The sequence below is a fragment of the Podarcis muralis genome, chromosome 7, assembly GCF_964188315.1.
Source record: "Podarcis muralis chromosome 7, rPodMur119.hap1.1, whole genome shotgun sequence".
NCBI classification, from domain to species: Eukaryota; Metazoa; Chordata; class Lepidosauria; order Squamata; family Lacertidae; genus Podarcis; species Podarcis muralis.
The window spans coordinates 68,644,397-68,662,296 of NC_135661.1; the positions used below are offsets into that span (position 1 = coordinate 68,644,397).

General features: G+C 37.9%; 1 protein-coding gene across 14 annotated transcripts in view; it reads right to left on the reverse strand.

Annotated features, from left to right (window-relative positions):
* The window catches only part of LOC114602900 (lethal(3)malignant brain tumor-like protein 4), a 54,614-nt gene that overhangs the window by 25,995 nt on the left and 10,719 nt on the right, over positions 1 to 17,900 (reverse strand). For 8 of the 14 annotated variants that reach the window (XM_077932026.1, XM_077932034.1, XM_077932035.1 and 5 more), the window contains exons 2-10: positions 15,240 to 15,409; positions 11,601 to 11,754; positions 9,233 to 9,338; positions 7,103 to 7,250; positions 6,666 to 6,720; positions 5,415 to 5,503; positions 2,668 to 2,772; positions 1,642 to 1,777; positions 430 to 521 (exon numbers count right to left, since the gene is read on the reverse strand). In XM_077932026.1, coding sequence (XP_077788152.1) covers positions 430 to 521; positions 1,642 to 1,777; positions 2,668 to 2,772; positions 5,415 to 5,503; positions 6,666 to 6,720; positions 7,103 to 7,250; positions 9,233 to 9,338; positions 11,601 to 11,754; positions 15,240 to 15,356 — 1,002 coding nt within the window. In that variant the 5' untranslated portion in view covers positions 15,357 to 15,409. The remainder of the gene's footprint in view (positions 1 to 429; positions 522 to 1,641; positions 1,778 to 2,667; positions 2,773 to 5,414; positions 5,504 to 6,665; positions 6,721 to 7,102; positions 7,251 to 9,232; positions 9,339 to 11,600; positions 11,755 to 15,239; positions 15,410 to 17,900) is intronic. The other 6 variants (XM_077932029.1, XM_077932028.1, XM_077932030.1 and 3 more) reach the window with 2 other exon arrangements.

The following is a 17,900-nucleotide window of genomic DNA, read 5'->3' on the forward strand; positions in this document are numbered from 1 at the left end:
AAGATGAATGCATTTATTCAAATGAGCAGAAATGTGTTTGATGTAAGTACACATATAACAAATATTTTCCCGTCAAGGACTGAGCAAGTTCTGGTATTCTGGTAAAATGTAGCCAATGCCAGAGAAATATGACAAAATACAATCTAGTCTGTGCCAAATCACCTAGTAAGTAGTCAGATGATAGAATTGCTGCTTTGCTTGGATAGTTGTCTGCCGTGTGCACATAAATAAAAAGCCAGACAATGAACTCTGTTTACTAAATGTAATGTGAGAAATTAAATAGGTTTCCCATTTGACATCTGATATTCCCCTGTTTCTTAGGAATTCAGCCTCTGTTCCAAGCATTTGAAAAAGGCACAATAATATCCTGGCTGAAGCTTTAGAAATGGCTGGAATTTAAAAGACTAAAACATCAGTACTGCCTCTTACTGTGCTCAGGGCTCTGAAAAGAGCTTTGGGGGCAGCTTGAGCTTTGCAGTTCTTCAAATATGATGTCCAATTAAATTCCCCTTCCTTGTAACCTAGAGAGAGAGAGGGAGGGAGGGAGGGAGATAAAAGTATTGTTTTATACAGTGGCTGCTGCTACATTCAGATTGGTTTTTCAGAAATAGAAATGATGTGGGAAGAATGTGAACTTTGCATAATAGCTGCCCCTGTGAAATAGGCAGGAGTTACAGGCTTCAGTTAACATATCTCTCACTTTCTTCTGTCTTTTAAATACATTATTGCAGTTGTTAATCATTAATCTGAAACTTTAGAAGTCTCTAGGAAACACATTAATAGGGGGGGGGGGAGTAGTGAATGCATTTGCTATATTGCACATTACTGAAAGAAGTTCTCATTATTTTACGTTTTCCATTGCTTGGCTCCATCAAAAAAAAGTTTGTCTTTTCTCTTATAAAAAAAAACTGTTTCATAAACTACAGCAAAAGTGAATGCACTCTCTTCTGTCCTGTAAGATTTCTGTCTTCGTTTACCACACATGATCCACTGCAAACAATACACTGCTTCAGCAGCTTATTTCCATACTGTACACAGGGTGGGCAAACGGTGTCTCAACATCTCACATATTATTATTTATTCACTTTATTATTTATTGCACTTATGCACTGCCTTCCTGACAAGCTATTTACAAATATTAATATCTTTTACTCAAACAAGTAAAGGCAAGCAAGCAAAGGTAGGTGCAAATGTTATATTTAATATGTACCCATTTCTACTTTGTGAAGTGGCTACTTATTGGTTTAGATTTCAATTACTTCTTCCCATTTTTAACAATGTTAACTTTAGTGCTATCAGAATTAGCACAGGCGAGCCATGAGTTTGCAAGCTCCCTCCTCACTTCCATGTTTGAACTAACTACAATTTATATGAAATGGCACAATATAGTAAATTAAACAACCTAGCTTTGATTCAGCAAACCTACGTTTAAACTAAGCAGAGTTCCAAGTGTGGATGTTACAACAAACTCAAATCAGGAACTGGATGCCTTTAACTTTCTGTTCAAACACCCGCCCCCTCCCCCATGAGATGGGAGCATAAAAGCTTGAAGCTTATCCATGTGTGCTCCCAAGGTGCTAAAATGTGGCTTAGCATTACATCCAAATGCACTTGTTTGAACAAAAAAATAAGTTCATGTACCTTTAGGAGGAAGCAGCTTGTGACCTGTTTTTTCACACCATCCAACAGGGTGGATTTCTGGAGAATCCGCATTAACCCAGATGTCATAACACTCAGAATAACCATCGAAATGCAATCTCACTCTGTACCCTTGCACCTGTAAGCATGAAGCAACTCAAAGTTATCCCTTTCGCGAGTCAAATGAACCTTAGGGTTGTTTTTTGTTTGTTTCGGTTTGTTTTTTAAACTTAATTCTGGATTGATTCCATCTCCTTAAAATCTTTGGCAAAAGATAGAAATGCTCTCTTTTAAAATTTACTATCTATAGTTGTAGGGACTCCTCCACAAAGTCTGTTTTATGATTATTGTCACAGTGGAACTCAAGTCTCTACACTGCAGTGTCCAGTCACACTGATGTTGAGTCTCTCTCTCACTCACTCTCACCCACCCACCAGGAGATCCATTTTGCACATGTGTACCCATTTATTCAGGCCTCAAAATTACCGCATTTCTCTGTGTATAAAACTAGGGGTTTTTCCTTATAAATAATGTCAAAAATTACGGGGGTGTTTTATACATGGATAGTGCCGAGGGTGGACTAGCGATTGGTTGTTGCCACAAAAATAGGGGGCGTCTTATACATGGGGGCATCTTGTAGACAGAAAAATACAGTAATTCAAGTAAACACCCAAGAAAACACACACACACACACACACACACACACACACACACACAGATTGTCTTATTTACCTGAAAATACCCTTTGAGACTGGCAGGATCCGTTTCTGACTTTAAAACCATTAAAGTTGTTTAATTTAAAATAGCAAAATCAAGGCAGAAGATATTTTTAATTAAATAGAATTTGAAGCATTATCTATAGACATCGTTTTAACTCACTGATCCCGGGCATGCCTTAGACATTGTTTTAACTCACTGATCCAGGGCATGCCTTAGAGACCTTCCCTCTGTCTGTTTATTTTCCCCTCCCCCCTATTATTCAGAAAATAAGTTAATACTGTTGATTTCAAGACAAAGAAAGGCAAATACCTCGGCAACAGAAAGAACACAAAATAAGGATGGGTGTTCAGGATCTAGGCCCTCTAGCTTCATTCCAACTTTAAATCCATTTTTGTTTTGTGGAAAGGACTGAGACTGCAGTGGAAATAATGGAGGGAAAACATTATTTTACACTTCAACAAAGACTTTCTTGTTGCAGTGTTAATACTCTATGGGGAAAATAAGAAGGAAATGTATTTTGTATAATCTGTTTTCTCTAATGGAGGTAACTTCAGAGATTGCTAACTCTGTACTTGTTTTACACTGAGAGATGGAAGGTGAATGACATCTATATCAGAATTATATTCACAAATATATTGATTTGAAGACTGTGATTCATCAGAAATGGCTTGCCCAGTGGGACAGAGCAGCAATGATAACTTTTGGCAGTAGTGTCACTGTCACTTACCACAATGGAGTGGGGTGAGGCAGTGGGGAGGTCAATGCATCGTGGGTGCAACAGTGAGAGCACTGGATTAGATCTGCTGTTGCACCCACACGACCTTGACCTTCCCACCCCTTCATCTCCTGGTAATTGGCAGCACTGTCACTACTAGAAAGCGAATATTGTGGTTCTGTCACATCAGACAAGCAACTTCAGCGCTCAATTCAGACATCAGTTGGCATGAAACTATAGTTAAGCTAACTCTGAAATGAAAAACCATTGTTGTGATCAGTCAGCAAACAAGAATGGGAAACCATGGTTTGAAATTAATTTGCACGCCATTTTTTGAGCTATAGTCGGAATGATATCAGAACTGACAAACCATGGTGATGGCCCTCATTTCACCTCCAGAGGCTGCTGTTCTATGGAGAGAGGAATGAACTTAAGGAGCTAAGTGCTGGGCAGATGGGAAAACAAAAGCAGGCAAAAATTGTTTGTAGACTGGGGTTGGGAATCTCTGGCGTGTGGGCCAAACTTGGCATGCCAGGCTTCCTCATTTGGCTCACAAAGCCATTTAGGGGAAGTCATGCCCACCTGCCCTATACCTGATGTTAAGATGATGGGCGGTAGGCGCACACCTTGATCAAGGAAAGAGAAGTAGCTTCCATTCAATGGACCCACCCACCAAAGGCATCCTGATAAGGGTCTGGCCCATGCAGTCAAAAAGGTTCCCCACCCTGATGCCCACCATGATTTGACTGTTAAACATTTGGATCCATTGGTTAATCCATTGGTTTAGTTCTAAACTATCATGAGCACAAAACTGACTTGGTTTGACATCTGAATTGTGACTTGGTGTGACACCTGAACTGAGTAGTTTCTTCTGACTTTTGTAAGCATCAACCAAGAACAGAGTTTCAAGTTTTGACATATAAAGAGCAGTAACTCTCAAACCCAGGCTAAGAACAGGTAGATAATTAAAAGGAATTCTGGTGATGGAACCTGAAACAACCTTTTATAACCAATGCATACTTCCACCAAGAAGTTGATCTTTATAGACATAAGTGATCAAAGCTGAAAGGTGCCGCTAGAAAAAAATGGATGACTGAACATTTCCCCAGTGTTACAAGGTGCTATTTTTTCATTTCAATGGAAATTGAGGGAATTCAGTATCAGGCAGGATGTGTGCTATATTCACATTCTATAGAGGTCAGCTTCTTGCATATTTTTAGACATGCCAATTGGTTGCTACTTGTACCCTCACTTGTAATGATTATTTTTTAATCAGATAATCTACAACATGCTAAAAGTCAAGGATCCAATTAATATAAGCACTATGCTAATTAGCAAAGCTAAAGCTAGCTTCACACAGTCACTGGCTAAGATATGATCCTAGCGCTGAGCAATTTCACATACTTAAGGCACAAATTAAAACAGGGGTTGGGTGCAAACTTAAAAAAAATACAACTATTAAACTTTCTCTAGTGAGTGATTGACATATTCCCATTTCTACAGGGGAACAAGTACAACTAAAACCCTCCTCTGCCCATATTGGTTCATTTCTCTGGCATCCAGTACAGGCGGTAATTGAAGATTTCTTAGAATCATAGAGTTGGAAGGTACCTAAGGGTCATCTAGTCCAACCCCTAGCAATGCAGGAATCTCAGCAAAAGCATCCATGGCAGTTGGCCTTTGTCTTGCAGCACTTGCTCTCCCCTTTTCTTGTCTACTACTCCCTCACAATGAGAAAGCCCAGGGCCACCTATCTCATTAGCAAGCTGTTTTGGAGAGCAGCACCTTGTTGCAACAGCTCTGGTTACTCTGTAGTAACAGCTCTTCCCTATCCAAATGGGCAAACTATTCCTGACTACACAGAGGAAACAATGAAAGGAGCAAGGGAGTTTGACTGCATTTTTCCTGAGACCAAAACAGAAATGGGGCTTGATTACACATTTTCCCTTTTAACAAGCAAACTTGCATATTGACCCAAAAGGAAGCTTTGTTAATTTTTAGGATATTATTGGAAAGGCGTCAGGAACCACCCTTCAGACAAGATGGAACTACCCAGCCAGCCAGCCAACACAACACCACCAGTAAATCTAGCCCTTTATTCTGTGTTGCAGCAGCACAAAATAAAGGAAGTCAACCCTGTCTGGTTCGTCTCTGTAGGAGAACTCTTTTGTGTGCAAGAACTCTAGGCTGGTTGGACAAGGTGAAAACTCTATTTCTCCTGTACGCACCACAGCACATGCCAAAACACCCCCACCACCACCCCCAATTCTGTTAACCAAATGCACAAAGTCATTAAATATTCACACGAACAAAATAAATAAATTATCCAAGAGCTGTCAACCTCTTTGAAGAGTTTCAGTGGAGCAGGTGCCATTTTTTCTTCTTCTAAGTATGACAGCCAGTTCCACACATGCTTCTTTCCAGGAGTAACTGAGCAAAGACAGAATGAGAGGGAAATTATTTCTGCAGGGCAAAGCATTGAAGCAGAGATACACATGCATGTGCTTCTATTTGCCACATTGGGTATCCAAAGGTAAGCCGTTTATTCTACAATAGATGGATAGCAGCTTTCAAGTACAGTCCAACAATTCTAATGCTATCAACTTCCCCTTACTAGAATATATATTAGGGAACTAAAACAAGCAAAACTATCTACTATTTAAGAAATGAATAAAACTAATTGCAGGAAGGATCTGGTTTCTGGTGTTGCTTTTTTAAAAATTACAAACATACCACATACAATTAATTATTTACGCATTTACAGTTATTTATACAAAAACACAGCAAGAGAAAAAATAACCATATATAATAGTTCTAAATGAAACAGGGGGCGGGAAATACTCAGAATTGGTGTGTTTTTTGTAAAGTCTGTTCATAAATTTCAAAATATTTTCTGTGTTGTAAATATATGAGGCAGACTTTTAATGCTATTTAAATATGGTTTTCTTGTTTCTAGATAGCTGTAAATGGTGCACTCGTCAAACAGACCCTTACTGACCAGTACAAAACAACAAATTCCCATAGTCCTTCAAAATATATATATATATATTGTGTACAAAATATATTGTGTACAGGAAAAGATGAGCAACCATTAGCAGCAATAAAGCAAATCTAAAAGAAATTAAATGGCCAGCCGACAGATCGTGAGGAATATGAACAGGCTGCAATCTTATACATATTTACCAAGTTCCACTTAATTAAGTGTGCTGTAAATGTCTCCAGCTCTGACTTTAGTAAAAGCGTTCAACAAATTAATGCAAAAGATGAACAATATTTGAGGATGTAATTTAATTTAAGATGATCCTTAAGAGCCCATCAATCATTATCAGTTTCATTTCAATTTTATCTTCCAGTGTTTATTTTAACAGGATTTATCATATTCAGCTTGCTGTTCATAGGAGGGACTCTAGTTTGATGACGCCAGAATGAATGATCCAGATGCTTTGCGGCCACCTGAGCAAGTTGGTATACTGTTACTCGCAACCCTTAATTCTACTATTCTAGATATATTATGGGTTCTACAGCCCCAGCCTTCTGGGCTGCAAAATTATCCACTATACAGCAGCTTTTCGGCATTAAGCCTTCCGCTCACCTTGCTTTACTGGTTTAGCATTCTTGCGGTTTTTCAAATTCAATTTATTCTTTTCCTAGAAATAGACATATTTTTTAAATGATAAGAAAATACACCGAGATTTTCATACATCTGGTTGACATTTTCATTCTTTTATAAAAATAAAAAGGTTTAGTATTTTAAATTGTAACTCACCTTGGGTACCTTGGTAAAAAGGTAGAAATGCAAAAAACAAACAAGAAAGCATAACCTGCCATATAGAGTATTCCCCCCCCCCATGATACACACATACACACACACAATAAAAATATATATTTATAAACTTTCCAGAGTGATATTTTCTGAATGTAAAATGTAAACATTAGCTTCTAATTCAAAAAAGTTTTTGAGATTTACATACATCACTGCCCAACTCAAGTGTAGTCGCTTGGTTATGATTCCAACTAAACCTGTAATACCTCATCATCATCTGCATTTTCTTCTTCATCTTCAGAATCCAAAAGCAACTTCCTCTTTTTTCGTAGGCGCTTGGAAGGTCTGTCTGTTTCATACATCTGGCTGCTACTTGTCTGTTTCCCAAAGTCAGCTGGGATGTCCTTAGAGACTCTACAAGAGACAAAACCTAACATAAGTGCAAGGTATCCATGTGAAGTTACAAAAAGTTACCCTTCCCGTTAACAGTGGTGAAGCATCTGGACTGGCAGATTTAAAAGGCAATACAGTATAAATGGTCTGGGGCAAGGATACTTCAAAGACCAGCTTCTTCAATGAAAACCGACCTGCTCACTTAGATAATCTTCTGAGGTCCTGGTCTAGGTTCCCCGCTCCATCTGATGTTCAGTGGGTAGCTACGCAAGACATGGCTTTTTCAGCAGCAATGCCTATTTTGCGGAATTCTACATATTACATACTAGAGTCTACATACTAGATTAAAAGACTGTTGTTATAAAGGGAACTTGGGACAAAGGATAATGAATGGGCTCTGTCCTTTTACTGATGCTAAATCTACAATATTGCTCTTTAACTATATTTTCATTATTTGCTTGTATATTATTAAAGTACCTTGTGGATCCAAACAAAAGGAAAGGCAAGATGTTTAAATGAATAAATTCACCAAAAAAAATTAATGAAAAGAAATTAAATAGTTGAATAGCATGAGGCAAATGTTTAGTTAACCTCCTGAGCTGGTTCTGTACAGATAGATTACAAGTGCTGCTGCTGCAGCAGTATGACTTGCAGCACAATCCAGTGCATGTTTACTCAGACATGTCTCACTATGACCAATGAGGCTTACTCCCTAGGAAGTATGTTCAGGACTTAAGCTTTAATAGCTAGTACTAACTGGCATCTTAATTAGCAATTAATCAAATTTAAGGAAACCAAAATCATGTACAATAGTGACCTTTCTTGAAGCACAGGTCAACTGCATAACCATGCAGGTTTTCTTGATGTTGAGCTTCATTCATATTAGCATTGAATATTTCACATCAAGGAAAACAAGCACTGCAAAGTTGAAACAATGCTTACATTTTCATTCAATATGAGCCAATGAAAAGCGTCAGAGCTAATTTCCTTTAAGAAAGGCTCTTGTACACTTTTATACTGCAATGTGGCCTTCTTATGCTTCACACATACCACCAACGGTTTTTCTATCACAGCTTGCTTGATGAGTTTTCATTTCATTTTGTATTTTATAAGGAAACTGGATATGTATTCATTTTTCTGCTGTGGCAGTCTTGTGAGGTAAACAGGAATAGAACTTCCCCATCTGAGTGACAGGTTTGCTACCATCCTAACAATTTTTATGGGCTACTTCAATGTTTAGCATTACTAAAAATGCAAAACTAGTGTATGAAAGTTATGTTGGGAAACAACTGAGGTGGCAAAACATAATTTATGTGAAATTAGAAGTTACTCAAATTAATGAAACTTTTGAGTATTATAACTCATCTATTTAAAGCAATCACAAATATGTGAATAAAATGAATTTCAGACAAACTGGAGTATTCTTTATATATAGTTACAGTGTTTTGAAATTAGATGGGGATGCAGAGGGCAGTTAAATGATCAGAGGTTGAATACGTTTTTTCCACCTTTCTGAATAAAGTATTGAGAATAAACTTTCAGTCATGCTGAAATAAATGTTTTGAAAGATAATTAGACATTTTAAATTTAATCAAAGAATATTGTTTAGAGAAACAACAACTGCATTTCTCTCTCTCTTGACTAATGTTAACTGATAAAGAGAAAACCACTACCTCTCTTAATCTGTCTTGGTCAGTGCCTCATCAATACATGGGGCCAGTCTCCACCTTGAATGCTATCATTCTTTCATAAGGTGATTTACCCTACAATCCTACACTCAGAAGTAAACCTCATTCAGTTCAATGGTATTGACTCCCAGCTCATTGTGTAGGATTGCAGCCTTACTATTTAGTTACTGCATCAGCAGCCAGCCATCCTGTTTTCCAACATCTTTTTAAAAAATACTGAAATTGATACTTGCTCTTTTAATACAGAGATAAATATAGATTAATCCAGATTCCACTTGTGTCCCATGAAAGAAATGAGGAGACCAAAGACATTACCTGTCTCTAGGTTCCTGGCGGGAATTCTCAAAGCAGTCCATTTTCCCAGGGTGTCTGTTATTTTCACAGGTTTGGAGTTCAGATCTGGGAATATTGTCCTTGGACACTGCAAAAAAAAAAAAAGGATGATAGGCACTGATTAATTCAAAATAAAAATATTTGGGACTTCTAAAACCTTTCATGGAGCTCTTTCAATGCTTTTTACATTCCTGAAAGGAAACAGAACACCATGGGCCAGGTATTTAAAGAGTCTGTGAAGTCATTTAAGCCAAAGCAACAAACAAATGTAGACTCTGTGGGTATTTTAACTGTGGGTGAACTTTAGAGATGAGAAGAATAGTGTTTTGAATTCTGTCAAATGTATAAAGCCTCTAGGCACCTACCCCATGAAATGACAAATTCAAAACTTCATCTATATTGACAAATTCCAGAGGGGGAAGCTATGTTAGCTGCAGCAAAAACAGCAAGAAGAGTCTTAACACCATAGGCTAATAAAATGTATTGTGGCAAAAAAGTATGAGTTATAGGCACCTCATTAAACATATACCTTAAGGTCACATTCAATAAAAGAAAGTGATTTAAAGATATGGTGATGTAATTAAAATAATGTATTTTCTGTCTGAAAGAAATAGGTTACATTTAAGCCAGATTTGCTGTAACTAAACAGAAACAAAAATTAACAGCTAAAGATGTCATTAACTATGCGTATTGAAATGACATTTTAATATATAGATTGTTTATATGTACCCTGTTGTTACTGGTTTTGGCTTTGGGGACAATTTTATATTTTTTATTTTATCAATTGATAATGATGTTGGTCTTATAATAATCTACTTACTTAAACAAAAAATGAACATGGAAAAATGAATTTACTTTTGTTTAATCTTTTCTTTTTTTTGTAAAATAGCTTTTGTTGTGTTATTGACGTTGTATTGACGATGTACTTTGACCTTGGAAAACAAAGCAATAAAAAATATTATTAAAAAAAATACTTACTTAAACAAAAAAGATTGGTCTAACTATATGATGAATACAATATAAATTACCCTATTTTTCCATGTATAAGACTAGGTTATTTTCCTGAAAAATTAAGCTTAAAAATTGGGTTGTCTTATACATGGGGGCAATTCCCCCCATTTCCTCAATTTGGAGTCCCAAAAAAGAGTCTTATACATGGCCGGGTCTTATAGATGGGAAAATACGGTAACTCTCTACATGGATGTCAGATAAAGGTGTATCTGTTTTGAAATTTTAATAAACTTGTGTAGACATAGTAAATATATGCAAGCAACTATGACTTTATAAAGAAATTATGTGTATGTTTAAAGAAAATAACAAAAATTTATTGATATAAATAAATAAATAAAGCCTATATCTAAGCATATTTTCATGTGTACTTTAGTTGGATTCATTCTTCTGTTCTGGATCAAAAATCTTCAGCAATAGCATGTGGACAAAACAGAAAATTGTACCCAACTGTACAAAGTTTGTTTAGGAGGAAATGTGTAGCATTATACAGTAAGTAATCATACAGCATGAGTTCATTTTTGTTCATAAATCCTTGTTTAAAATCACAAAACTTGGCAGTATATTCAATAATCTCCATAGAGACAATACAACCAGGTTAACTTAGATGGTGCCAATCTAAGTATCAGGAATGGCCAGAGAAGTCCAGCAATGTCACCTTCCTGACATCAGTGTCACGTAGCAGCAATATCAGTGTCAGGAAGGTGAATCTGCCCCACTGCAGAAATTTAGATAAGCTTAAATGGTTTTCAAACAGTGCACTTATTCCTCTTGTGTGAATTTAATAGCATTAAATAGTCCTAGCAATGTTTTACAAATGTAAAAGTAACAAGAATTAGTAATAAGAAACTGCATCTGACCACCAGAAACAACAGAAAGTTGCTAGCTAATGTTCTCCCCTTTTCTAGTGAAAATTCAAGATTGCTAACATGAGTTGATGTTAATGCATTCTATAATTACCGGTACATTACCAGCAAACCTGTTCCAGAAACAATGTCTTGCCCACAAGATTGCTCTTGGACAATAGACATAATTTGGAAAATTGTGCACTCCAGTTCCCGCCCCCCTGTGTGGTAGAACAGGAGTCCTGATGGTTGAAACCACAATGTTTCAAAGTTCAAAGTGGCGCCCTTTTTTTACTGTTTCTGTTCCTAAGGACAAATATAAACTGTGACTGTAAATAATGCTAAATGAATAAAAATTACAAGCAGTTCAAATGTTTCGCCAGATTGCAAGCTACTACAAAGACCCATTCTTGATACACGTAACTGAAGCATTTAAATTTTTTTATGTCGGCTTCATGCTCTTGTTCCATTATATAGTCTACTAGTCTAAGGCTCACCTTCAGTACCACAAGCAGTTATGGTGTTGGGCACAGAAGAGGTAGACAAGTTAAGGGCTGAACTGGTATTGATTGATGATGCAGAGAGAGCTTTTGTAGCCTTTGCTTCAACTTCTGTAATTATTTCCAGTGTCCCAAACTCAGTTAAACGAAACTGCAGGGAAGAAAAAGTGAATGGAGTAAACATGTGACAAAAGAGACTTTTGAAGGAAAGGAAACAGTATATGAGAGTCAACAAGGAAACAAGGTAGATAGGAGTAAAAAGGAACTAATAGCAAAGAAAATGCATTAAATACTGCATTGACAATAATCTCTAGGACATCGTTAGTATAGCACAGACACAGATTAAATGAGTACTCATTTCTTTCAATGTACATACAGAAAGACATCATCGAAAAACATGATTCAGACCTATGAAACATATAAAAATATAATGAGGAATGATTACATACACAGTCGAAGATCTTCAAAACTATAGTGCTGTTTGAGGGAGAGTAATGACTCCTTCATAAGGTTATCTGCTTAGAATCAAAATCTAAAAAGTGAAAACCATGGTTGCCAGTATCTGCTGCTTTAGAGGGATGTCTCAGCACATCAAGCTGGTACTGGTATATACCTACTTTCCTATAGTGCTAGAGCACCAACCCCCTAAATGGTTCATGTAGTTATAACCTACAAGGAGAATGTCTCTGAACAGTTCGGGAAGTGATGTGTACATTATTTGAATTTCAAAATGAGGAAGGTACATGGGTACTAGTAAACATTTCTGCTGTATCATCCAGTTTATGTTTATTCGTTCCCCGTAAGCACTTAACCAATATCTGCCACAATTCACCAAAATACTCAACAGACAGGGTACATCCAGTTAGTGGTAAACACCAAGATTGATATCCGCTAGTAGAGTAGACCCAATAAAATCAATGGACTTAAGCAATTTCAATGGGTCTACTCAAAATATGACTTCGCTGGTAAAGGTAAAGGGACCCCTGAACATTAGGTCCAGTCATGGACGACTCTGGGGTTGTGGCACTCATCTCCTTTTACTGGCCGAGGGAGCCGGCATACAGCTTCCGGGTCATGTGGCCAGCATGACTAAGCCACTTCTGGTGAACCAGAGCGGTACCTATTTATCTACTTGCACTCTGATGTGCTTTCGAATTGCTAGGTTGGCAGGAACAGGGACCAAGCAACAGGAGCTCACCCCATCGAACTGCCGACCTTCAGATCAGCAAGCCCTGGGCTCTGTGGTTTAACCCACAGCACCACCCGCACCCTTATGACTTAGCTGGATATCACCCTAAATCCCAATGAATTCAGTGTGAAATATTTAAGCATGTACCTAACTATCCAACTGAAATCACTGATGTCAGAAGGGCTTCTTTTTGACTGGATGTTGCTCACAGTACACTTCCATCTCCATGTATTTAGAGATTCGCCCATTACAGAGGGCAGAACAATATTTTAAAACACATAAACAGAACTATAATGCAAGACCCTTGAAAAACAAGTGAAGATTTGTTAAGCATTCTTAAGCATTTTATAAATAAAATATTTTATCACTTGTTTTGTAATCAAATTGAGCCATTCTTACAAATCCGAGGATAATACAGCATTGTTTTTACTTGACTGAGAGAAAATGCAAACCAGCCAACATGCTGATCAATAATTATAGATTGTCACAACTATGTTGTTGCTTTTTAAACGGAAGAGCAACAAAAGAATGATCCAAGTGTTTTTAGACACAATGTAGGTGGTTACAATGTGAAGTTCACTACAGTTATTATGTGTCATTAAAGGCAAGATGATATGACTACGGCTGGGCGATATCGGCTTTTTTACATTGTGGTGTATCACCAGCCAAACATCATGGTTTGGTGATATACCACAATGTTGGAAAAACAAGCTGCATTGGCCACTGCCAGCGAGGCACCTGGTGAAACTGCCCCAGCTATTACTGAGGCAGTTTCACCCAGGCGCTCATGGGCTGGGACAATGCAGTTTTCTTGCGCAGCTCAGCCAGGGAAGGGAAAGGTTCCCTCTCCCCAGCTGAAACAGCCCGGTGCACACTCCTCAGTCGAGCAGTTTAAAGATGGAGAGGGAAGGAAAGTTTCTCCCTCTGCATTGTATGAGGGCAGAGTGTGATGGTGGTCTCACTCAGCGATATATCGCTGGTGAAACTGCCACCACTCCTGAGTCCCTCTGCTAGCAGTGCCATTGGAGGCAGGAACTCTAGTGGACACTGGTAGCAGAGAGACTCAGGAGCAGTGGCGGTGCCACCAGCGATATACCACTGACTGAAGCTCCTCATACCAGTCCTGGGAGATATATTGATATATCGCCCAGGCCTAGATTTGACATACTGGGCAGACTTTCATGTTGATGCTGAAGTAGTGGTTATTTTATTAGAACATTACTCTTGGGGGGCATGTAATTTGTATCTTTAAAAATCATACCAACAATGACTGACAAATTTTCTGATTGCAACGTTGCCCATTCTCAATTTCTGAAAAGAGAGAATTCAAACCATCTTTAAAATCACACCCCATGGGCTATGTGCCCACACTAGAACCCAAGAGAGGAAAAGAGAATAAAAGATCAGGGGTAAGGAAAATGCCCTCTGCGCATGATGCAACACAGTTATTACTTCACAGGGTCTTCATCCTTAAAGCTATTTATCATATTAAATCCTTCAATAGTTTATAGCACTTTGAGATTTTTTAAAAGACAGCTAACACATTTAATTAAAAAATAAATAAATAACATTATGGAGATCAGTTAGCAGGTGGGATGGGGATAAATCTGTAATGATAAAGTCTATATATAAGAGGTATTCCAGTAAACCATATTTGCCTAAAACTCTCAAATTAGATGCAGATTAACTGCAAAGTTGAGTTATTCTCTCCTCCCAAAAGCTGGAGCTAAGGCCCTGTTCCTCAACAGGTGGCCCACAAGCCAAACCAGTCTTCAGACCAGCCTCTCTGATCAGCACAACCAGCCACAGTTTCTTCTGCTCTCCTTCCTATTGTCACCATGCAATTCTCTGTTGTTCTTGTTGGCTGCCAGCAACCAGCCTTGGGTTCCAAGTTTTCTTATAACGCACAGGTGTGTAAGGAAACATCTTGGTAGAGGCTTAGATGTCACCAGGTCCAGACAAGGTAGCAGAATTCTTTTTTCCCCTGCTGCAGTTTTGTTCTATTACAATTATTATTCTGCAGTCTAATACTGGTACCCAAGGAGTCACAGCTAAGAAGAGAGCTGTCTCACAAATTAGTTAAAACAGGGTGATTATCTTTAGTAAGTGTACTTATGTGGCTGAAAATATATTAAATTAGATCTCTGTTTTGGTGCATAAACAGTGAGTTATACTTCTTCACTGACATTTTGCTTCCAGAAACTCCAGATTCACTGCATAGCAGGAAAAACAAATAGCTAAATCAGCAGGCAAGCAGAAATCTCAGCAAAATTTAATTTAGTTTGGTGATGGCATCTCAAGTTTGCTTTTGCCACCAGAGCTCCAATTAATGCCAGAGGGCAATACATTTCACAGCACGTCTTTTCTCTACCCTGACAAAAGAACATTTGGTAACTCTTACTAAGTTAGGGCCTTTGCTTACCCTATCCCTTATTTTTTTTCCTTACTTGTATGTTGCTACCCGGCAAGGTGGCAATGCCGTCTTTCCAGTCTAAGGCACCCATTACATCGAAGTCTGCAGTCTGGGCGATGGCTGGTTTTTTCTCCGATATATTCTGTTCCATCTTTCAGCTTAGTCTTTGATTTTTTTTAAAAAAAATTAAGAAACAAAACTAGGCTTGAAAACAAAACAAAAAGGCACAGAATCAGCAGGCCAGTTGTGTACATTTTATGAACAATTTTAGGGAGGGGGGAGGCTTTGAAACATGAAAAAATGTCATCCTTCAATAAGGTGCATCTTCACACTGAAGCAATTGGTGTAAAAGAAACAGAGTGTTTTGTGACTTAACTGTGTGCTGCCTACCTGCGTATTTGCACAGTTCTTACCTTATTGTGAGAGAAGAGGTCTCTATACTTAATTTTTTAGGAAATACCCATGACTTAAAGAAAAATCATAGGCTTTGCCGAGAGAAGGCCTGTGACATCTCAGAGGAAGTATCAGAACCCAGGAAGCTGCCTTATACTAGTCAGAATATTTGTTCATTGAGCCTAGCACTGTCTGCTTTGACTAGCTGCAGAGTTCTAGGCAGAAGTCTATCACATCACCTGCTATTTCATCTTTCTAAATGGAGACTTGTGGATTGTACCAGGGACCTTGTGCTCTGCCACTGTACTATGGTCCCTCCCAAATCTCTAGTTAAAAGGCTCTCAAGCAGCAGGCCTGAAAAAATTGCTGCCTGTTATCCAGATAAGGAATTGTCGTCAGGGTGACAGTGCTGGGATAGTTGAACAGTTGGTCTGACTTGGTATAAGCAGATCCTTATACCTGTACTACTATTACTGCTGTTGTCAAGTCATTTCTATACCACAAACACATATAAAAAACATATGCATGTGGTATAGAGAATATCAATTAAAACCAAAACAAAATAACAAAATCAAGCAGAATGAATTAAAGAAATCGGTTTACAAAAATGGTTCATCTGACTATAAATCATGAAATGAAAACCATATATCTTTTTCATAAGAAGGCTTGCTGACATAACCAAGCCTTAAGCTGACACTCAAAGTTCATTACCGACAATGCTGACTTCATTATGTTAGGTAGAGTGTTCTATAATGCCGGTGCTCCCGTGCTAAATGCATAATTTGTTGAGGACAGCCAGGCACCATCAAATGATTGTAGTTTGGGCAGAAGTATAAGGAAATATTTTAAGTACACTAGCCCCAAGTGTACTTAAGGAGGCAGTGGAAGACAGGAGTGCCTGGTGTGCTCTGGTCCATGGGATCACAAAGAGTCGGACACGACTAAACGGCTAAACAACAACAGCCCCAAGTTACTTAGGGCTTTATATACTATTAGTAAGATTTGAATATAGTTGGTAGCAAATGCCTTGAAACAGCTGGGCCTCAGAATTCTGCAGCTTCTAAACTAATCTAATGGGTAGCCCACCCCACCCCCCTCACAAAGGCAAACAAACCCCATTGCAGCCAACTAACCATACCCTGGGCCCCCAACCTCTCTCACTACCAAGGAAACGTAACAAGCGAACAGAAAGAGAAGCTATCTAGAAAACATAAATGTCCTTTAACAAATGTAACTGATCTGTAGAAAAGACTGTACAACTTGAGAAAAGAGGTATGTACTTTTGTAAACCAAGAAAAACTTTAATAAAAATAGATAAACTTCAGTAGGTCTACTCTGAGTAACAGTGAACACTACTCTTAGATTCTTTTTAGATATGCCTCCAACTGTAAATAGAGATGGGAAGAGTATGGGAATAATGGATACACTGGTCTATATTTTATATTTTTGAATAAACAAAGCAAGAACTTGTGCAAATTTGCACAAATTTTGATTTTATAGCTCATGGATAATTGTGTTATGTGGGGAGCCAGCAGGAGTTCCAGCTATATTTTTATTCACTTCCCACTAACAGCTGTTTCATGCTGCAGAATAAAGGCCCTCTAATTCTATAACATGATGGGAACTTTTGCTGGATTACTTTAATAATTACATAGCTGTTCCACAAAAAAAATACATTAAATTATGTAATACTTCTAACATTTAACAATGAAGGTTACAAAAAAAACATATACCTTTGCAGAGAATTTTTAACCATTTTGCTCCTCAAAACTATGCTAGACTAATCTAGGCAGGAAAATATTGACAGTCAATTCAGTTCAACCCATAACCAGTGAAAACAAATTGCTCTGGGGAAATCACACTGCCATTTCATTTGTATGGTTCTTTTAAAAAAACAATACAAGACAAAACAATCCATTGGCAGAACTTCATGCCATTTGATTTAATAAAGGAAACCTTTTGAGAGGCAATAAGTCCGTTGCCTCGAAGAATCATTTATGATTCAAGCTGCTATAGTGAACTCTCTGATTAACTCCTTTGTGGACACACAGTTAAAACAGTCACAGCAAATAACTCCTTAATAAGTCTAAGGCTTCTAGCAAGTACCACCTCCAGCAATGGCATCTGAAGGCATCACATTCCATCCTGAGGCAGTCTTTAGGGTCACTTCCAGACTATCTTTTTATTATACATTCATCCTAGTTTGTTTGCACTAAGCTAGCAAAGAGATTATATGATGTCTGCTGTTTATTGAGCTTTGGTTTGTGTGGAGGTTATACTGCTTCCTGTCAACTGATTGTCA